Here is a 23,764-nt window from a genome sequence, read left to right as displayed (position 1 = left end):
TAGTAGTTACTATACTTTTGTCAACAGTTACCATGAGAGATGTCAGAGACAATACAGCACATTTGGCTAATAGTAGCCAAAACAATGACTGGAATTCTGTCAAGTTTTGTACTTCTCCTGAGAGCTAGTCATCAGGCTCTTCCTATGCCAAACTTTGGACTGAAAGCCTGAGTTCCGAAAATCCAAGGGGTGTCTAAGTTGGAACAGAATTATGAAAAGCCCCATTTGCCCAATCCACAGCATGCAGGAAAAGCTTCCCACAGTAATCTCTAGAATAAGGAAGATGTAATACAAGTGCTGTCCATCTTTGGACAAAGCTGCTGCAAAGACTTCCTCCTCTGCTCTTGCTTACAGAAAGGATCAGACTCTTTCACAGTATTTTAAACCTTTTTCTAGCCCTTGTAGGACACTTTCCAAAGGAGAAGGGAAGGCACATGAGAAACGCCAGTGACTGACCATAAAAAGAGTTCCCCAGTCCAACTCTCCCAAGAGCCTCTAAGAAACCTGAAAAACTACATGAAGACTGCAGCTGCAAAAACTTCACTGCAGTTTTATATGTAACAAAGTCTGCTTCTTATCACTGTTTTCCAAGGTTAGAAACCAATGCCTAAAGTTGGAAAAGATAATGAGGAAGGCCAGAAACAATGTAATGACAGAACAGAACATTACAGATAAAACTCCAAACAAATTGGTTCCTCTGAGGAGGAACACCTGACAAATTGTTGTGGAATATCCCTTCTTCTTCCTTAATTTGCCTTATTTTCTGATGATATCTATGACAACTGGACTCAAACTATTTTAATATCTTCAGTGACAACTACTGAATTTTGAAAGTGCTGTCAATCTTCATTTGTGATGCTGCTCGTTCTGTTTCACGAAGTGGTGAAATGTATTCAGTTCTCACCTCTATGCAAATGAACAGCAAATTGAAGTTTTCTTGTTACCTTATGTCATTGCTACTTCAGTTTTTTTACAAGAATAACTCAAGTTCAAGAGACAAATCACATAGAACGGCATAATTAATCTTTCAACGTTACGAGGCTATCAAAAATATTCTAAATTGCACCTCAGGTTTAACTCTCTCTGAAATAAATTAGTTTGTCCTCTTTAAAAGACAAGATTAATGGCCTGGTAATTTTTGAATTATTACTTTTTTTTCCCATTTTGTCACTAAGTTATTATCCTCATTGGCTCTCTTCCACAAAAGTGACCTGAGTTTGTCAGTTATGCAAGGAATGAAACTGTCCTTTCCATTCTTCAGTTCATTAGTACAGTCTCTAATTGTCTCTGTCTACTAGAACTATTTTAGGATGTTGAAACAAAGTATTTACTTAAAATTTAAATCACATATTTTAAATACTTGCATGTCAAGATAAAGTAGATGTTTAAAACACGTATTTGAAGAAAGACAATACAATGTACCAGAAGCTCCAAAATATTTCTGCATGAGTTTTACTTTCTTGCACTAAATGGAAATTGTAATTACTAGCAATTAGAGTTATCTTTCACTGAGTTGGACACATCTTTGAAATGCACACTTTCAAAAAGACATGCCTCCTATACAAAAATTTAAAAAGAAAAACAAGAAAAGTTTTCCTACCCATCCCATTCCATACTTATAATATTTAGTTTGGTATTAATTTGTTAAAATATTTCTTTCTTGTGCATTTAAAAATACATTGAAGAATAGGTCAGTTGAATAATTGAAATATTATGATCAGTTACAATCAATGAAAAGGAAAGTGAGTAAATTGATAATGTTTATCAATAATAAGTATCATGGTAAGTATCTCATGCAATAAGACATGGTTTCTGAAGTGAGACAGGATCAGCAAATCAAAATGATTACAGAAATCACTTGCCTGTGAATTACAGGTAAAGGTTGTTTTTTTCCTGCAAAACGTTTTTTCATGCTAATATTAAACACAATAAAGTAAACTGGACTTAAAAGTTTATCAGTTTAGCATGTTTTCGTTTTTTCTCAGTCTCATAAGATATCCAGCAAATATTAGTCTAGGAATTAATAAAGATTTAATGAAAATAATCATAACAATTAAAATTTAATGAAAATTGCACATTATATTAGCTTTTATTCAGAAACGGTGGTTATATCTGTTTAGAAGCTCAAAGTTAAATTTCACAGTGAACTTATCTCAGCCTCTGACACTGTACATGTGCCACAAATAACTGATTAAATTAACCTGAAGACTGAATTTGCAGGTATGGACTCTTAGGAGGTTAAATAAGCAACCATATTGAAGAACTCAGACTCTTCTGACTTCTGTTTATAGATCAGGTCTTCAAATGAGCTCAGCTGAATTAGAATATCACTCTACTCAGTAGTCTTGAAAAAGCAACCATTCCTTTATACCCTTTAATGAGTGCTGATATGTTTTGAAATTTTTCCTATCACTGTATATGTTTGTTTGCTGATTTTCTTTCACTTATCTGAATACAACAGATTTGGAGAAGAGTTTCTACTACTAACTGTTTATCAGTTCTTTTTTCTACTTAAATACAGTATATCAGTACACATGTAAGGAAACAGTTAAACACGTGATCAATCAGAAAAGGAAGATCTAATGGTAGAGACATTTTCAATGTCTTGTCATGAATACTCAGGAGCCATGTTCATGTATCACATTCACAAGCTAGTGCAGAGATGTGTGGCATTACAATAAAGTGAAACAAAGACTTTCTTGGGCAGTTGTTATTTAATAAACATTGTCCCTTAGTATTCCTGAAGAATACTACTAAAAGCCTTAGAAACAAGCAAGCTATACAGTCACCGTGCCAATGGGCGATTGGAATGCCGCTAAGTAAAAGTTTGCTCTAATACAAATTAAGAAACATAATAAAGTTAAAGTGCTTTCTTAAGTCATGCAATGCATAGCTCCTACTGGAAAGGATTAGCCAAATTATAAGGTATACATTGAGAAAAATACAGTAGTGTAATAATTCTAAGTCTCTTTATCCAAAATCACAATAAAGCTCTCTTTTATAGAGAGCTAAGATCTCTCTATAAAACATAAATCCAAAATTTACAAATGTCAAAAATTTCAGGTGATTCTTCATGACTGGAAGAAGGCAGTAGCTGAGACAAGGTCTTTAAAGAATAGGCAACAGAGGGGAAAGGAAGGAAGATTAAGCAAAATTTCCTACTAATAGAGAAGAGAGCTCAGAACTAATAAAAAGAATGCACTGAATGCATAAGGAAGTATTACATGGAGAGAACCAAAGACCAAGTTTTTATACCACTTACTGCAAAATAGTAAGTTAATGCAAAATTAGTAATGAAGGCTTAATGCAAAAAAAATATAACAAGAGCTAGCTAGAGATTTCTGTAGAACATGATAATCCACATTCTTTTCTTTTTGCAATCTAGAATTCTCTAAGGAAATAAGTTTTCTTTTTAAAAAAGAGGAAAAAAAGTAAGCCAGTAGTTCTTCTAACAGAAGAAGCCACAACAATCTGAATAAATTAAGTGTAGGAATAATTATCAAGAAAGTAGAAAATTTCTAACAATTCTTGATAGTTCTGTAAAGAAAGCTTTTTCATCCATTCACTGGGGAGGAAAGAAAAAAAAAAAAGGCGGGGGGGGTGGGGCAGGGGAGGGAGGTTCTTTTTGGATATTTCTTGCAAGTATAACAGCAGGCAGCCAGCTGTCAAATCCTGTAGTAAGAGGCAACAGAACTCTGATATTAGCTTTTCATACTGAATTTAAATTAGATAGCAAAGTGGAATGACATTTTTTCACTGAAAATGCATTGTGGACTTTTATTTCTTCCTGGAGAATTTTAATGCCGAAACAGTACAATCTAGCCTTAAAAAAAAAAAAAGTGGTTTTCCTGCCTAGGTGTTTTATGTCTACCTTTATAAAACAGGAAAGAAACTAAACCCTATGGATGACTAAAAGCATTCTAGATGCACGCTTGCCTTAGAAAAGTTCAACAACGTACATGCTTATAAAATAAGTGCATATCAGAACATACTTGCCTAGGTGCATATCTATTTTAAAATTAAAATCTTACCATTACTTTAAAGAATTGCACAAATTTAGCATTACTGGTGTAACATATATGCATATTTATCATTACATGGCAACAGCAGTTGGTATTTGGTTACTATTAAAAGGTATAATATCAAGTACTGATATGCTGGTACTGATATGCTACTGTATCGCTTTTGCATATCAATTGCTATCAATTATTTACTCCCACATACTTTCTTACCTTTAAAATACTTCTAGTCCAAGGGTATTACTATCAGGTTTCTGCTAATAGTACAATTGGTAACGTAAAGCCCTTTCAAGGCAGAAGATTGCAAACAAAAAAAAAGTCAGAAAAAAAGAAAGCCAAATAAGAAAACAGATAGTGGCCAGTCAGTCTCACCTCTGCGCCCAGTAAGAGCATGGAGCAGATCCTCCTGGAAACTATGCTAAGGCACATAGAAAATAAGGAGGTGGTTGGTGACAGCCAACATGGCTTCATTAAGAGCAAATTCTGCCTGATAAATTTGGTGGCCTTCTATGATGAGGTTATAGCATTGGTGGATAAGGGAAGAGCCAATGACATCATCTACCTGGACTTGTCCAAAGCATTTAACGCTGTCCCCCTTGACATCCTTGTCTCTAAATTGGAGAGACACAGATTTGATGGATGGACCACTTTGTGGATAAGGAACTGGCTGGATGCTGACACTCAAAGAGTTGTAGTCAATGACTTGATGTCCAAGTGGAGACCAGAGACAAGCAGTGTTCCTCAGGGGTCGATATTCAGACCAGTGCTGTTTAATACTTTTGTCAGCGACATGGACAGTGGGATCGAGTGCACCCTCAGTAAGTTTGTTGACAACACCATGCTGTGGGGTGTGGTGGACACACTGGAAAGAAGGGATGCCATCCAGAGGGACTCTTAACAGGCTTGAGAGGTGGGCCCATGCAAACCTCATGAAGTTCAACAAGGCCAAGTGCAAGGTCCTGCAAACGAATCCGGTCAATCCCACGCACAAGTAGACTGGGCAGAGAATGGATTGAGAGCAGCCCTGAGGAAAAGGACTTGGAAGCGTTGGTCGATGAGAAGCTCAACGTGAGCTGGCAATGTGTGCTTGCAGCCCAGAAAGCCAGCCGTATCCTGGGCTGTCTCAAAAGCAGCATGGCCAGCAGGTCGAGGGAGGTGATTCTGCCCCTCTACTCTGCTCTCATGAGACCCCACCTGGAATACTGCATTCAGCTCTGGAGTCCCCAACATAAGGCAGACATGGACCTGCTTGAGTGTGTCCAGAGGAGGACCACAAAGATCAGGGGGCTGGAGCACTTCTACTACGAGGACAGGCTGAGAGTTGGGGTTGTTCAGCATGGAGAAAAGAAGGCTCCAAGGAGATCTTATAGCAGCCTTCCAGTACTTAAAGAGGGTGTACAGGAAAGATGGAGAGGGAATCTATCAGAGTGTAGTGGTAGAGTGAGGGGTAATGGTTTTAAAATGAAAGAGGGTAGATTTAGATTAGATATTAGAAAGTCTTCACTGTGAGGGTGGGGAAACACTAGAGCATGTTGCCTAGAGAAGTTGTGGATGCCCCCTCTGTTCAAGGCCAGGTTGAATGAGGCTTTGAGCAACCTGAAGGTTGGAAGGTGTGGTAGTGGAAGGTGTCCCTGCCCATGGCAGAGAGGTTGGAACTAAATTATCTTTGAGGTCCCTTCCAACCCAAACCATTCTGTCATCTATGACTCTATGATTCTTACATTGACTGATCCCTAATCTCTGATTAATAAGCAATTACAGAAAGGGGTGGGAGAAAGATCAAAAACAATGAGACAGAATACACTAGCTAAAATCTCAAATCAAGTGTAACTCGTACTGGTTTTGCTCTGGAAACACATAGACATAGAGACAGATGAGTTAAGACAGTCAAAGGATTTCTATGGATGCTTTATCCAAGGAAACCAGCAACTTGGTAGTTTGGTGAATCTTGAAGATGTTTTTGGATGCTACTTCTCTGTTGCTTAAAATCTGGAACCATTCTTTTAATTCCACTTGACATTTTAGCCTTTTCATTCTTTAATAACACACCGTTAAGAAAAGGGCAACTTATTTCAATGTTAATTATGCCTGACACGAGCTTCTAAATGCTCAATCCACTCTCCTTTGGTTTATAGAGCATTAAAGTTTTACTGCCAATTACCTTTCTCCTGAGCTATATACAGGGATTGAATTATTTCCCGGGCTACTTCTGATGATCCGGAGAGACTAAAGCTGTTAAGGATCCTATTTGTGACAACGGTGGACAATCACTGTGGTACGTGATGTGATCTTTTTACATACCAAAATTTTTACACAGCAAAGAATTACAGGATACATTCTGCATATTATCAAAAGGAGCTTTAAGAGGATGGGGGTACTGAGGGTGTAGCTCAATACACAGCTGAGGCTGAAGGATCCCTAACAATCTCAGTATGAAACAGAGCTGGGCTGGGGTTCAGACTGTGTCCTTAGACATTCTGCTAATGGTGGATTTACTGGATTATCTCTTTCCACATGCAGTACAGATTCCTTGGGCCACAGAACACAGACACACTATAGGGGCTGTTCTTGAACTGCTTGGCAGGTGCAGAGAATTCAAAGCGATCATGCGGTTGCTCTTGTTCTAAGCTTTATTTTCTAGCACTGGAACATTTTTGTGGTTTATCTTTTTCAAACTCTTTCAGAATTTCCATAAACTTCTTACAGACAGCAGACTCTTCACTTCTGTATTAGCTTTTCTGCCAATACTGTGTACTGAGACAAGCCCATCTCCCCAATTCTTACAACACTTTTAATTTATCTATAGACCTCACCAGTCATTTCAGCATTAAGAAAGAGCTTACACTGAGATAATAATTCTACATGACTGTTGGTCATTTTCACTAACAACTGTTTTCCAAAACCAGCCTCTTACCTCGTTTAGCACACAGACTCTGTTCCACATACACTACTACTACATATCTGGTTGTACTAAAATATATAGTTTATAACTATGTAGCAATTCCAGCCAACTATACTTTCACAAAATCTGGGGCATCGCTAACTCCACGAAGACTTTATATAATCTTCTAAATTATTGAGGAAAAGTAGTTAACATTGTCCAACAAGTACTGGATCCTGAGGGCTCACTTTCAGATGACTCCTCAGAAATGCATTAACAACAAAATTTGCTGAAGTTCTTCAATCTGGCCAACATATTATAGTTCCATACAAGTATATGGTTTGGGTTTTGATCAAGATGTCGTATTGAAAATAAGGCAAACGTATTGTATTCTTTTTATCTATTGGATGTGTAATACTGCCAAAAATGTAATATGGTTATTTAACAATGCCTGTTTTAAAAGAAAATATGTTGAGAGGCATTGATATTTACCTTCTAATTCCCTCCTGCTACTGCAGTCTACGAAATTCTGATCCAGGATTTATTTCAGTTAGCTTACTTCCATCTTTGTTTTTCTTCAAAAATCTAAGCACTCTGTCATTTCTTCAGAGAAGCAGCTACTCCCATCCTAAGGAATGCTACCACCGTGGCTAAAATACTGCTGCTTCTTCAGATAATGAAGTTACAATTTTCAGATGAGACCAATGTTTTGCATCTATTCACAGGAACACCACCTGGGGAGTTCTATCACAATATTAGATTTTCTAAGTGCCTGTAAATATTCCTGTATTTCCTTGTTAGCACAATAAATACACTGAATCAGTCAGCACTCTTGGTGTTGAACACATCTTTGAATGTTTTCATGCTATCAGCTGGTTATCTCTGCTTCCCTTTTAAGCTGCTCTGTAGCTCACCACCTCTCTGAATTCACTAACAAAGTCTCATTTAGTTCCCTGCATCATCTTGACATTTCTACTCCCTCATGTAACTATTTAAGTGTCCTAGAGAGAAAAAAATAAAAATCAAAAAGATCATGTTCACTGCAGTGTGATTTAGTGTCTGACTTTCCATTGCTTACTTCCCTCTTTCAGATACTTTTATAATTTCCTTTGACGGATAAAGAAGCAGCATGAACTAACAGAAAAATAACCACTTCCTTATTGTAATGTAGTTTCTTCACTACATTTTAGCAATTAATATTCTAAAATTTTCAGAAATGCTCATTCACGTTTCAACTTCAAAAATAACTTGAGAAATTGCCAAGTAACAGAGACCTGCCCTCTAGTCAGTTAACAAACTTAGCTCTGAGATCATAATGGAGGTCTTATTATGTCCTTATCATATTTGTGTGTGCAGATTTTACTCTCTGTCCCAGCTGGTATTCCCCTCTTCTATAGCGCAATCCAAAGAATCCCCCATACCACTCAGCAAAGTCATTATGACTTTTTTTAGTTCACCTTTACATCAATTATTACAAACACTAGCAATTATTTTTTAACTTGACAATAAAAGGATTTTAATTAGGATTTAAATATCCTATCATTCCATAAATGTTTCCACGTCCAACCTGTGTTACATCTATTCTACAACTTCTACTGAGTGCTAGTCCTGTAGTTACTCATCACGCTAGTGTTGCTTCTAATACTGAATAACTATCCATCTTTCTAAAAACGTGCCCAGTGACAACCTAAAAAGTTTTCCAGCACAGACACTGCAATCTAAGCTGAAAGAATATGTAACAAAGAGATTTGTCAGAAATAACTGAGAAATTCCTTGATTTTATTCCAGAAAAGAAGCAAAAAACACAAGGGATACATCCAGTAAGAAAACGAACACACCATGAAAGCACATGACTGATTCCAATAACACTTGGAAAAGTAAACTGTGGAAACATGCACAGAGACTCTATTGATCAAGTAAAGAAGTGATGAAACAAATCTATGAATATATCACATTGGTGGACTGTCTGTAACTCAAGCCTTTACTAAATTTGCTAAGGAAACTACTACTTACATGTATAAGTATCAAAACCAAAATTACTACAACCTCCTTTCAGGTAGGTGTAGAGAGCGATAAGGTCTCCCCTGAGCCTCCTCTTCTCCAGGGTAAACAACTCCAGTTCCTCAGTCATTCAAGTTCTTTTAAGAAATGAAACCTAGAGTGTTTTATAGGTTTAAATAAAGCATACGAAAAAATAACAATCAACTGCCAGAGGAGGGATCAAAATGAAAGCCAAGCAAAAAAAGAAAGCAATTAAGATTTGAGTATGAAATTTAAGATACTAGAAAAATTAGAGGCAATGGCGACTGACCAAAGCTGACAAGATCACTCTGAAGACTAATGCACAACATTAAAGAGGGACAGGGAGAAAAGAGCGTAGAATTAGCTGACACCTCCCTCTGGCTGACTGAGGAATAGCCAAACAAGAAAAGATACGTGGTATAACGGCACAATTTGAGCACAGATCAGTGCTGGATGAGAAGTGGAAGTGAGAAACAAGCATAAATTCAGGATCTGTCAGATAAACAAACCAAATAAATTAATTTTTCTTTTAGAGCAAGTCTCCCGTGGTTGTGTGCCTTTGAGAAAATCAAGGGCAAGTGGAAAGTATTGTTTTGAGCTAGTAAGATAGAACTTGGGTAGTGATGACAAAGACAAGGCTGAGGATTTGATCCACAGCAGAATGGAGAGAGGATCATTTTCTGAATCTATTTAGGAAAATCTTAAAAATACAGATTCACTTGGAAAAAAAAAATCATCATATTTAAGACTATTCTTACCTGTTTTCTGAGGTGAAAGGTCTTTTGCTGATGGAACTTCCAAATTAACTCTGCTTGATGCCAACACTGGAATACAGAACCTCTCAGGAACCTCAAAGAATTCTTTCATGCTCACTTCTACACTGTAATCCACATACTTCATCTCCGGGGGGAATTTACTAGGTTTCAGGAGTGTATGTCTCTGCAAGTGAAGGAATAATGTACACATCTGAACAATCACTTCATAATAATTTCAGCTTAAGAAATTTAAATTATACAGGCTTAAGGGTGTAATTCTAAAACTGAATTGGTATTTAGATAACTTAAATAGAAATTAACGAGAGATCTTTTTAAATAAAAACTGTCTTGTACAATTTTTTTAGATATCATGTATCTGAAACATTCATTAAGAAAAGTGCATTTTGAGATTTATAGTAAAACCACCTCCCACCCAGAAATCACTCTGTAAGCCTTTACAGGTATTCAGGGAAGGCAAGAAAAGGGGAGAAAAACCATGAAAAGAAAAACTTATTTTGTATCAGATGTAGACAGATGTTTTTTCTTTTACTTCGTAAAGTTTCTGAATACTAAAAAGCATGAAAAGGAAAAACTATTTTTATGTTTTATGAGGGATAATTATATAGTTACCTGAACCAACTTTGATACTTTATCATTGACAATATATTTTAGAAACCAAAGCATTTAGAATTAATTTTAGGGACAAATAAGCTCCTCCTCTCAGTAAAAAGCACTGCTAATCAACAGCATAAAACTCATTAGTAAAGGATTAACACAGTACACAAAGGCAAGCAAGCTCAAAATAGGCATCTAAACCTCTTAATGAACTAAATGTGACTCCTGTAAGATGGCACTACAGAAATGATGCAATGATTTAATATACTACTTGCTCAAAATTGCCATTTTCAATCCAATAAACAAGTATAATTGCGATGCTCAAGATTAATTGTAAGTTGAACAAACTAAAAATCTAAAACTAGTCACATGTTTTTTATAGACAAGTCTTCAAATTTATGACTGTTGTGAATTATCTTAAGTAAATCTAAGGAGGAGATAAATACAGATATATTCAGTTTATGCTAGGAAAAGTGGTTTATTCTCAAAGCCTACTGGCTTTAAATAATGCCAGGACAGCAAATATTGCAGTACATATTGCGATGGGACAAGGAATGGAGATCCAGCCCACAAGGAATGTGGGAATTCAAAAAGACAATTTGAAAGGAAAGTTGATTGTTCTTAAAAGATTACTATTAAGGGTAACATGGTCAAATTACTGTTCAAATCAACTGAGTTGGGGTTCTGCTTTTGGTTGGTGGTTCGGGGCTTTTTTTGTGTTTTACAAAACTCACATTCCCTTGCCACTTTTAGAAAGCAGATCTACAGTCCACCATTGCTTTGTTTTGACCATTAGTCTATTCATCCAAAGTGTCAATATGGTGTTAAACACAAAGTACATATGGAATTTCAGAAGCTATTAAGCTTTAGTTGCTAATAGAGTTTTTTGACACAAAAAATAGAGAAACAGGTTAGTATTCAAGATTATTGTTCTATGAAACACAACTGGACAGATGTATCTGGCTAAAAAAAATACTCATAAAAACAATATGTTAGCATAGTTCTTTTCTTACTGTATTTGCATCACTTGTACGGTGCAAACATAATTTACAGAAGGGACAAGAAGAATCACTATGTGAGTTGAAAATCAGAACTCATTATTTATTAATGCCTATCATACAAGAGTGGAAGTCCACTGATAGTACTCCCTCTCTCACACACACACAAAAGAATTTTTAAAAACAATAGGTACTAATACTTCAGTTGCTGTATTAATATCAAGTCAAATTTCTCTCTGATTATACGGGCCCCTCACTTCAAGAAGGACATCAAGGTGCTGGAGCGGATTCAGAGAAGGGCAACAAAACTAGTGAAGGGTTTAGAGAACTTGTCCTGTGAGGAACAGCTGAGGGAGCTGGGACTGTTTAGTCTGGAGAAGAGGAGGCTCAGGGGGGACCTTATCGCTCTCTACAATTACCTGAAAGGAAGTTGTAGGGAGATGGGGGTTGGTCTCTTCTCCCACGTTATGAACAACAGGACAAGCGGGAATAGCCTCAAGTTGTGCCAAGGGAAATTTAGGTCAGATATCAGGAAGAATTTCTTTACAGAGAGGGTTGTGAAGTATTGGAACAGGCTGCCCAGGGAGGTGGTGGAGTCCCCATCCCTGGAGGTGTTTAAAAAACATGTGGATTTGGTGTTGAGCAACATGGTTTAGGGACTCTGACAGTGCAGGGTGAATGGTTGGACTCGATGATCTTGAAGGTCTCTTCCAACCAGATGATTCTATGATACTGAAATGACAGAAGACTTTGCAGTGGAAAAAGATATTTCATTCTCACTTGTAATGGGAAATTTCAAACCAAAATAATTACCTATATTTACCAGTTTAAATTTGACTTTGACCTTCTGCATATTCAAATATAAATTTATACCTAGATGTGATATTGGTTCTTAGATTATTTTTGAACACTGAAATAAAATTCCAGCATGATTTTAAAGTTTCAGGAAGTCTTAATTGACGAAATAATTGTAAAATGACCTTTGGTGGATCACTGAACACATTTAAATTAGAATTATCTTGAAGAGATATTTTATGATTTTAAAAAATCACTGAAGTACTTTATTTTAAGATCCTTGTTCATGCTATCTGTTGTGGTTTAACTCAGCTGGCAACTAAACACCACACAGCCACTCACTTGCCCTTCCCCACCCCATGGGAATGGAAAAGAGAATTAAAGAGGAAAAGGCAAGGAGACTTGTGGATTGAGGTAAGACCAATTTAATAATTAAAATAAAATTAAAATAAAATTAATAATGATAACAATAATTATATATTATAATATATAAAATTATATCAGTACGAGAGTGGTAAGACTTTGGAATAAATTGCCCAGAGAAGTTGTGGATGTCCCCTCCCTGGAGGTGTTCAAGGCCAGGTTGGACGGAGCCTTGAGTAGCCTGATGTAGTTGAGAGGCATCCCTGCTCATGACAGGGAGGCTGGATTAGATGATCTCTAAGGTCCCTTCCAGCCTATGCCATTCTACGATTCTATGATTCTGTGATAATAACATATACAAACAAGTGATGCACACTGTAATTGCTCACCAGCTGGTGAACAACACCTATTCTGTTCCAGCAAGCAATCCTGAAACAGTTAAGTCCCAAAATCAGAATCCTGGAAGAGCGAGAAGCTCCAAAAGAGAGTAAGAGATAGATAGAACTCTGAGACTCCAAGAGAAATCCAAGTTGCCAGTCAATCCTCATACATATACTGGGTATGACGTTGCATGATATGGAATACTCCATGGGCCAATTTGGCCCTCGATTCTAAGTTTAAGTTCAAATCATAAGGGGAGTTGTGGGCTTTTTGCCCCAGCCATGCTCCCCCCAGCCTGTTGTGCTCCTGCACACTGGCAAGAACACGGGAAGCTGAGAAGTCCTTGATGTCTCAGCACCAACTATAAACATCAATGTGCTATCAACATTCTTCCCATAACAAATCCCAGACTAAATCTGAAACACAGAGCTATTCTAGCTACTAAAGAGAAAAACTGTCAGCCAAAACCAGGACATTATCTTATCTTAAAAGATATATTAAGAAAAAAAGACAGCTGGTTAGTATTACATAGTCTATGAACATCCCAAATATTTCCTGGTACCTTGTTGAAGAGTAAAGGATGAAAATATTTTTAACGAGAGACCTAGTTCTTTTTGTAAGGGGAAAAGAAAATCCTGCAAACAGAAACACTACACCCTGTTGCCTCAAAGTGGGATATTTCCAAGAAAAGAGAAAATGTCCAACACAATTCATATAAATGTTGCAGCTGCTCTCCTTTTTAGTATTTTTCAGGGCAGTAAGAGTTAAATGGAATTTAACATTTTTTAACTGATTATCAATTGCAGGTCTAAGGCTGCTGTGCTACAATAAGACAGATTCCAACACGTACTTCATCAACGTAATGGTTCATGATTTTCCAAGTGTGGAAGTGTTATTACCAGTTAAGAACAGTATTTGCATTCAGTTCCCAGGATTAATTTCTTTTTTAGAATAATTTTTTGAAAAAGGATTGGAGGGTATATAAAGCATCAGAATTAAACTTGATATTTTTCAAAGACTGATTGATTTTCTAAGGTACTTTCTTAGATTTACCATCTGCACTTTCTATGTATAAATGATGGCAGATTCTATTACAGAGTGGTGAGGCACCTTACTCTTTCCTTGCATATTACTGCTTTCCAAATCCTAATTTAGCCCCATTTCTTTCTTCCAAGAATTAACTTCTAAAACCGTTCCTCATGAATAAAAGAACTTTATGATCTCAATCTCTCAGAATCCCTGTGATCAATCATGTTTGCTATCTCCCTTAATCCTATATCAGAAGATAAGTGATGTAGTATTAAAGACATTGGTCCCAGTTATAACCTTGACAAATTGAATACTGACCACAGATCCTTTTGTGAAAAGTTCATTCCCATTCAAATGTATCTAATATAACTTTTTAATTTCAGTGTCTTCTCTCTCCAAGGACGCTATGATTCTTTCTCAAAAAAAAAAAAACCAAAAACAAAACCCAAAAAACCCCAAAACAATCACCTACCTATATTTAAAAAAGCAAACTTTTTTAAGTTTAAAAGAGCTGACAACTTTTCCATCATCACATGGAAGATCATAAAATCCTTACTGAATTCTGGGGGACTATGAAGAGCACGAACTTTGAAGATCAGAGCTAGACAGATGTAAGATGAGATTCTGCCACACCAGCCAAGAAGTGGAAGCCACAGCTTTCATTGCACAAGGTCTCTGCTCATTTTCCATTGAACAAAATTAAAACTCACCACCACCACCGTGATGTACTGAGATAAAATTACTCAAAGTTGCTTAGTCACATGGACAGCAGGATAGAAAGAAAATGCACAATGTCTTAACAGCTGGAATATGGCTAAGGGAACAGAGATCTTGTGTCCACCCTCAGATGAGCCATGCATTTGAACAGAGGCAAAATGGAGCCCAAGTAAATGTGATTTACTGCTTAACTATGAGGACGCACCTGGACACAGTAGGAAGTGCAAGCTTTAGTTTTGGGAATCTTGTAGAACAAGATTTCTCTTCCTTTCCTATTGTAATGTCTAATTATACAAGGAGATTACTGGAATCTGACTATGAAGTTCCATTCTATATTCCCTTTATTACTACCTAATAATGTTTTATGAGGAATTAAATTAATGAAATACTTCAGGAGGTAAGAGATTAACTCAATTGTATTCTTAGAAAATAGAATTCCAAAATTTCCTCACATTTTTCATTAAAAAACATTAAAAAATTCACAGAAATTAGCATGCAACCAGGTTATTATTTAGTTTCTGGGGTTTTATGCCTTGTATATATTTATAGGGTGTATACTAATAGAATTAAACAGCATAAGGGCATTGATTTTAATCTCTCATTTTCCTTTTATATATTGAGATCTGCATCTTTGGTTTCCTATTGCTTTAGCATCCTTGCTTCCTGTCTCTTCATTACTTTACTTCTCTAACTTCTTTATTAAGTTTTGATGCTATTTGGTTTCAAATTTGTCTATTTTTTGATTATACCAAAGTTTAAGCATCAAAAAAAAATCCTTTAACAAATGGTTTGGATTATATTGGCAGTAGAGTTTACTTTTGGGGAACAGAGAAGGAGAATGGCAGGTTAGCTACTAAACCTTGGTGGTAGTAAGTCTTTCAGTGCCCAAGACTGTAAAATAAACTATTAAAATCCTATTTGTAGCAGAACTGTTTAATGAGCTGATTTTAATTTAATTTATAAAGTAAAAAATAGAAACAAAGATTTAGCTAATACTCCTGCTCCTTTCCATTGAATGTCCATGTCTAAGCTCCTCGGACTTGTTGACTGTCACTTCCGTACTCTGATTGCACATTATCTAGTAGTGGTCCAGTAGTAACATCATTAATCACAAAACCCCAACATAATAAATAGGTTCTGATCAGCACAACAACTTTATGGGAAAGAGATAAAAATTCATTATTTTTTAATTAACTCTAATCATTAAAGGCAATCAAAATAGATCTTTGTTTCTTATAGCAAGGAAAAGAAGCAGTAAAAACACAGCACAGAAATAGCTAGGACTTTCAACCATGAGTACAGATGGTTCGAGTAAAAACATACAGCACAAGTTAATGAATACACATATCCAGTTTGACTCCAAAAATATAGCCTACCATTATCACTATTTTCTATGTGACTTAAGTAAACATGAGTAAAACACAGAGCTTAATAAGAATGGAAAGCATGCAATTATTCAGTTAGTTTTTCAATTTTACGGGCAAAAAATGAACCACGTAGTAATAATGTAAGGGCATTTTGCCTTCTGTCTATCCATGTTATATAATACAATTATACCTGTAGGAAGTGAGTAGAAAGGTGGAAAGGAAATTTAAAAGACAGTAACAGATTTCCAGAGATTCTAGATTTATCTCTAACCTACAACATATGTTCCAAAGGATTTCATGAGCCTACGTAATTCAGCAAACTGCAGGAGCTGTGGATGTGATTTTTTTTTTTTTTTTTTTTTTGAGGAGGGCAGTAGTTTAGACAATGAACCAAAAACCATATTTTAGCTCCAAATTTAATTGCAGAATATTAGCCGCCCTCAAAAAAAGTTCCTTTAATAAATGCCACCAGATTTTCTATACTGTCACCTTTATACAGACAGACAGTAAGAATTTATGACAAAAAGCTACTTCCCAGAATTTAATCTGCACAGTGGATTACCATATTGTAATATTTTTAATGTATAAAGTCTTTGCTACATCAGTATATAGCAAAACTCCATTTTATTTCTCATAAGCAGTTATAAGACTTTCTCTAGATGGAGCAAAATACTTCTTCCTGAATATTATCAGGAAAATATCATGTGATATTTTATTCAGTGTTAGTATCTATCATTATGTATTTTACAACTAATCTAATTTTCCTCCACTCTTCCACAATACAAGTAATTTTGGAATTTATACTAGATTTTACCATACTTAGTGGTACACAGAGTGTTCCTATTATGTTCTGTTTTGATTACATCCACAGCTTCAGAGCAGTCAAGTCTTTCATCAAGTATTTGCTAAGTGACTGTGATATAAGAGGACTTCAATTATGAGAAGTTTATAAAATGTTACCACAGCAGTGGATTAGCTATAATCCAAAAGGAAAACATTTGTGTCTAGATTACATGGTTACAATTCTTATCTGACTAGAAACATTTAACAGATTAAATCTACTCTTTCATTTTTCTTCATTTAATTTGCTCTATATTGCTTTTTGAACTTATCTGTAAACAAAAGGTATAAATTCAGCAACATGAGGACACTAGGGAAAATCTTCCTCTTAGTACTGGGAATTCCATAGAACTAGGAACCACCCTCAGGGAACAGTCTAATTGGAAAACTGAAATAATATATAGCTGCCCAGCAATCTTTTTGAGGCCAGGTAACATCAGGATCACAAGAGACATTAAAACACAGAGTGCAGCTATCATCCATAGAAGCTTACGTTTGAATTCTATATGAGAAAAAAAGCTTGCGTATTTGGCAATATTGCTATTATAAATTTATTCACAAGTACTAACTGAGTGTTCAATGGACTACCTTGGGAGGATTTTTTGTTTCTAGATGTTGAAATTTGGGGAAAATATCTTTAGGTTGGAATGATGTATAAGGAGAGAGCTATGGCTTAAAACGAAGATTAGTGGTTTTCAAAAACTATTTTATATCAATTGCAAGACAACAAAAAGTCTTTCCCACTCCTTGATTTATTCTCAAAGACTGTTGGTTTTTTTTTAAGAAAAAAAATCCTGTTTGAGAATTTTAATTTACAAAAATGTGCATAAGGAAGGATACAAATACAGATATCAATTACAAGGAGCATGAAAGCTTTTTTACTCAATGGGCATTTTTCAGAAGCTAACTGAAGTAAAATGTTAATCCTCTTTTTAATTGCAGCCAAGATTTGTTAAAGGAAGCACTTCTTAATAATATGGAGTGAGGAAGCAGCTTCAGAATGAACAGTTAATATATTGCAGTGTTTGAGGGGAAGTGGGATTAGTAACGATCAGATTACAGATTGTGTCGAAAAAACCATAACTTCACACTATTTCCTGAAACTTAAAAAATTCAGTCCTACAAATCAAGAACAACTAAATAATTGCAGCAACAGGTAACTGTCTCTCTCACCTCCACTCTGGACAGCTCTAACAATGCAGTTGCAACTCGAACACTACTGCTCTGCAGAGTCCCTGTGATCTTTCTTCTTTCATATTCAACAGTGGACATCTGCTGTTGTGCAGCAATGGCCAGAGCCCTCTCTCTTGACTCATTGACCAACGGAATCTTCAGATTTTCTTCAAGAATCTGAGCAAAACCACATTTCAAATATAAAACTGGCTCTAATGCACTTGGAGCTGTTAAAAAAAAAAGAAAAAGACAAACAAAACCCATATTTGCCAGCTGCTAGTGGAACTGTATAGAGCATTTAAAATCCCTGATCTCCAAAGAAAAGCCAGAATGCAAAATTCCTTTGATGTTTAGCTACATGCTATTACTCTATTACATGCTATTTACTCCAGTAATTCTTTTTTATTTTTTTTTTTATTTTTATTTTCCCATTAGGATTAACACAAACTGAAATCCAAATCAAAAGTTGGTTTTGATAGTTAATAAAAAACCCCAGACTAGTGTTACTCCTATTATGACAGTAATTAAAGTTTTAAAAAGTCTTTCTGGTACCTACACAACACAGCCACTGTTTCTTTCCCTTTAGACGATGTTGCAACCCCTCTAAAAGAAGCCAACAGCAATTACTTCAAATAGTTACGCTGTTTCTGAAATAGGACTGACAGCAGTTTATCACTGGCTCTTTGAAGACTAAAGTACTGGATTGCATACAAAACTTATGTGTTTTAAAATCAGAAAAATTCTAGGTAAAGATGACTTTTCCTGGTTCATCTGGCTACAAACTGTATTCTGAAGTAGGAAAGAAGAGAAATTATGAAAAAGTATTTATGTAGACTATGCTGAAAACAATACAAGAAAGTTGAAGAAGATAGCTAACAACCAGCTGCTGCTCTGAAGAAAATGGACTGGATAACATTCAAAGAAATATCTGATAATTATACTGTAACATCTTTCTTACACTTTACTATAAACAAGGGCTTTTAACAGGTGTATTTCATTAATTTTAAGAAAAATGGATGGGAACTAAAGAATATTTGCAAAAGAAAATTATTTGCTCTATTTGAATCTTCTCTCTTCTATTCACTTTACCTTCTAATATACTGCTAACATGCAAAACATTTGGACTATCTAGAGGAAGCAATCTTGAAGGCAAAGGTATACCACCTTTTCCTTCTATCAGGTATATGAATTCTCCAATCTGAAACACAAAAACATACACATCCACATAAATCAGAAAGCAACTCAAGCAGAACAGGAGGTAAAATATTAAAACTAAACCCAAATATATCCTAGTAATACTTAAAATCTGACTTGTAATGTATATATTCAGGAGATCTGAAATAGAAAACTATGTTTAAATGAAGGAAAATGATAATTTCAAACTCTGCTATGATAATAAAGTACCTTTAATTGAGAATGTTAAATCTGAAAAGTCAAGCAATTTCAATGAGGTGAATCCTTTTCAACTCCCCATATAATTTAACTGAATGAGGATAACCTGACCCATAAATACAGTGATTTCTAATTCTGTGGTATAGCCACATATAATTTAAACATATACACAAGCTTACTTCATTGCTCTTCATTGTTAAGAATTTTTTTTTTAAATGTTTACAGTCATTTTGAGCAGTAACATTTCTCTAGAAAGCAAATGAGCAGAATTCAAGGAAGGTTAGCATCACATACAAATTCTCCAATAAGAAAAAATAATGTAAACAAATCTCAATTATTTCATCAAGGTAATGGAAAACCTACAGAAGCTTGAAAGTAAACATAAAGATGACATAGAACAAAGGAAGATAGTAATTTGTCATAGAGAAAGGATAAATGAATTAGCAGAGAAATAACACTTTGAATCATAAATAAAACAAACAAAAGGTGCAAATGAAAGACAGAAAAATATTTGAAAAAAAAAAAAAGAAAACTCACTAAAAGTACTCCAAATTATAAAGGCCACAATCAGAATATCCCAGAATTAAAAGACATCTAAATTAGGTACCTATATATTTATCTGAACGAGGTAGGAGATTTAATAGATATATTACTGCTGCTTCGATAACTTCTTTTTGTTTACCACAAACTTTTTTTGAACAACTTTAGCTTCTACTGATTGCAAGGTAAAGGATCAAATGCTGCTTCAACAACTGACATAATTTGCACAGAAGGTCATCTCTTTATTTCTAGAAACGATATTCCGTAAAACTCTGCCCTAAAAATGTATATTCTGTCTCTTATTCTTCATTCCAGATATGAAGAAAATAATTTATTTATATAATTTAGTCCATCTGCTAATCAACATAATGCTTCCTCTTTAAAATTGGTCAATAACATAAGACAAGCCCGCTTTTTATTTTACCTATAGTCATAGTTTTGTCAGACATTTATGTTAAGGCTGAAAACATTGCAGTTATGTTTCTGACACAGTAGAAGGAAAGCTATTCAACTTTGATGGCATTTTCTCCCCGTCCTTGAGAAGGATTAAAGAAATCTGCAATAAAATTGGTTTCCCACACACAAACTAATAGCCACTCCTGGGAACCAATTTAAACATGAATTATTCCTGTTTGACACAGTGTTTTGGCTCCATAAGGACCATTAACAAGCTCACAGCATATACAACAAATTTCATGAAGGTCCTGGTTGCTAGGACGCCATTCTACTATCAATTACTTTTCTTGATATTGCTGACATCAATATGCTTATAGGTAGGAACAAGCTTCCCCATGTCCCTCTTTGCTTTGAAGAATTCTTGCTTTTTGATCTCCACAGAATGCAAATCCTGTTTTCTTTCTGCTGAGGTTTTCCTGATGCTTTGGAACAGAATGGGTATTTTACTGTATTTTGAGAATTTAGTTACTATTCCCATGGATTTAATGCTTTGCGTTTCCATTTTTCATCAGCTGCAAACAGGATGGCATCAACATTTTGTAGGGTTTACTGTTAACAAAAACAGTTAATAAAATAGCTGTTGAACTACCATTAGCTATTTATCTAATCCCATTGCTAACTGGTATTTCAAAAGAATGTATAACTACTATGAATTTGCAGTTCTCCAGGCAAGTCAGCATTTAAGAACAACAGATGGCAAAGTGTTCTGTTAATAAACCATTTAATTTTACAGTAGACATTTAGCTGTGAAAGTCCAGACTGACACTCTTAAACTATGACTCAATAAATTATTATCATTGAAATCACAGGTTGTTCACATTTAAATCAGCTCCCAGAAACAAAGATATAGAGAAGAAGCAACCCAGTTATGTTAACCAATATATAATTTCTCCTCTAAAAAGATCTAAGCCAAAAATTTGAAGAACATTAGTTTCAATTTTTCTTAAAAAACAAAGAAATATTGAAACAAATCTTTGAGAAATGTTATAAACAACTTGTGCTGTCATTTCAAACCTTAGAAAAGTTAACATACACATTGTTTCAAAACAATTTAAGCAACATACTTGAGTAGGTCAATAAACTTGAACCAGTGTATCTTCTTGATTTTATTGGAGATATAAAGTTGATGCAATTACAGATAGGATTTATAGTCATGACTAGTAACTTGAATCTCAATACCTTCTTCATTAATTGCAATGAAGAAGCAGTCTTACTTCGATTAGCACTTTGGTCCATTGGTCAAAAGGGGTAAGAAGGATAGGTAGGAAGAAATTACAGAAATGCTAAATTATATTATCTATTAGATCATACAGAGCACAAGTCCATATTTGAATGACACGAGCCTTGTCCTTCTATGCAGCCTTTTGATCATCAAACAGCATGATAACTACAATTCTTTGTCAATTAGATAATGGTATGATTGAAATACTGCAGCCATATACACAATATTTAAGCAAGCCAATTTCTTCCTATGCCATTACTGTACAGCTCTAAGGCCATGCTAGGCATCTTGCAGTTTCACCTTTCCCTAGGAGATTTACCACATTTTCTTACAAATGATACAATTATGTGGATGTGACTTAATTTTTCTAACCTGAGGTGCTACATATAAAAAATTTCGCATTTTCAGCAGCCACTTACTCAGCTAAGTTGAAATGACCAGGTGTTCCAGAAATAGCTACCATACAAGACCTAACAGTGGCTTCTCTGAGGCATTAATGGTTCCTACTATGATACGGTCAACTAGTTCTTTGTTAAGAACAGTGACTAGTAGGTAGGTGTCTAAATTTAGGTGTTTCTACATCACCACTGGAGGCAACACTGGGGCTGTCAGAGATGTTCTTCTTTTCTCTTTCTGTCTGAAGTAAAACTGTGCCATAGCTCTGTCCACTTCTCCTAGATTTGCTTTCTTCCCATTAACACATCTCCATACCCCTTCTCTTCATTAAATTATTTAGTTTTCGGGCTCTATACCTAATGTGGCATGAGCCTCCTCTTCTCAGTCAGGGCAGCAGAAGTATATTCTGCTTCTAATAAAGAAAAAAAACAGGGAGAATGCCAATAGCAGATGTTTCAAGAGAGTATAAAATCATAGCAAGTAAAAGAAGATCCTTCTCAGACCTGCTCCCACAAACCAGTAGATTACGGTGTTCCTTGTCTAGTGACTGCATCTAGATGTTTCATTGAATAAAACTGATGTACTTAACCTTCATGAGATTGTCTAACTTCTTTTGAATTAGTTAACAGTTTCAGCGTCCAAAGTGTCCTATGAGAGCTGAGTTACATAAGTTAAACATTGTGTATGAAAAAGCACTTCATTTGGTTCAGTTTGTATATCCTGCCACAGTTGCTCTATTAACTTTCTGCAAACTATTCATATTCTTATATACCCATCATGTCCCTTAACCATCTCTTTTTTCATTAGAGGAAGTTAATTTTTTTAAGTCCCTGTCTCTATAAGGAAACTGCTGCATTCTTCTGATCATCCCTGGTTTTCTCTCTTTTTTTTTCTGCTATCCCTATTACATTGTTTGCTGGGTTGACTAGAACTGCACACAATATTCAAGATGTGTACACCATAGCTCTTTAGAAAGTTATACTGAGGTTTTACATTTTGATGTCTATTTCTTTCCTAATAATTTCTCTTTTTGAATGATGCTGAACGCTGGATTGATTTTTCATTGAACCATCCACAAAGATCGCTATCCTCTGACATGGGGACATTTATACAGCCTTTGTGGGTGATACCCTGGTGTTAACAAGGCATGACCTCACTGTCTCACTACAGGCTTTGACAGACTATCCCTCTTCTATCTCTGCTAATTTTGAAGAAATTCAAGTGAACTGTACATTTTTTAAGACTTCCAGCCATATGGCTTGCTTTCTTAATAAATGGCCAGTGGTTTCAAATATCGAACAGGGTCAAATAGACAAGCTTGGGCATCATTGCATTAGTCTCATTTTCCTTTAAAAGCAAGGAAAAAATTAAGTTGGCTGGGTGGCATAGCCAAAGTCCTGGTTAAACAATAAAACCAAACACCAAATATATAAATACTAAACACTAGCAGAAGCCTCTTCTTCTATAGTAATGAAAAACATTGAAGCTGAGAACGTGTAGGAGAAAAAGAATAAGTCATTTAGTTCTGGATGTATTGTTACAAATCATGAAAACGTGGCAGAGAGAATGGCAGATGCATATAACTGCACAGAGAGAAAGCTGAAACACAGAGGTAGTATTATGAAAGTAAGAAGCAGAATGCAAGCCTTGAGATCAACCACACATAAAAGAAGATAAGAAAAACAACAGTGTTGAAAAACATTGACAGCTAGAGACAAAAAACAGCAGAGAGTTTAAAGAAGTGAAAAGACAGACCAAAGACACAGAAATAAGATCGTAACCATCGAGATAGATTAGAGGGAC

General features: G+C 35.4%; 1 protein-coding gene across 1 annotated transcript in view; it reads right to left on the bottom strand.

Moving 5' to 3' along the window:
• Positions 1-23,764, bottom strand: part of CFAP47 (cilia and flagella associated protein 47) — a 343,401-nt gene that overhangs the window by 180,266 nt on the left and 139,371 nt on the right. The window contains exons 43-45 of the mRNA XM_086608696.1: positions 19,045-19,153; positions 17,956-18,182; positions 9,681-9,861 (exon numbers count right to left, since the gene is read on the bottom strand). Of these exons, the coding sequence (XP_086464822.1) occupies positions 9,681-9,861; positions 17,956-18,182; positions 19,045-19,153 (517 nt within the window). The remainder of the gene's footprint in view (positions 1-9,680; positions 9,862-17,955; positions 18,183-19,044; positions 19,154-23,764) is intronic.

This window comes from Tauraco erythrolophus, chromosome 1, assembly GCF_009769465.1.
Source record: "Tauraco erythrolophus isolate bTauEry1 chromosome 1, bTauEry1.pri, whole genome shotgun sequence".
Taxonomy (NCBI): domain Eukaryota; kingdom Metazoa; phylum Chordata; class Aves; order Musophagiformes; family Musophagidae; genus Tauraco; species Tauraco erythrolophus.
This window is presented reverse-complemented; position numbering and strand designations above follow the sequence as displayed.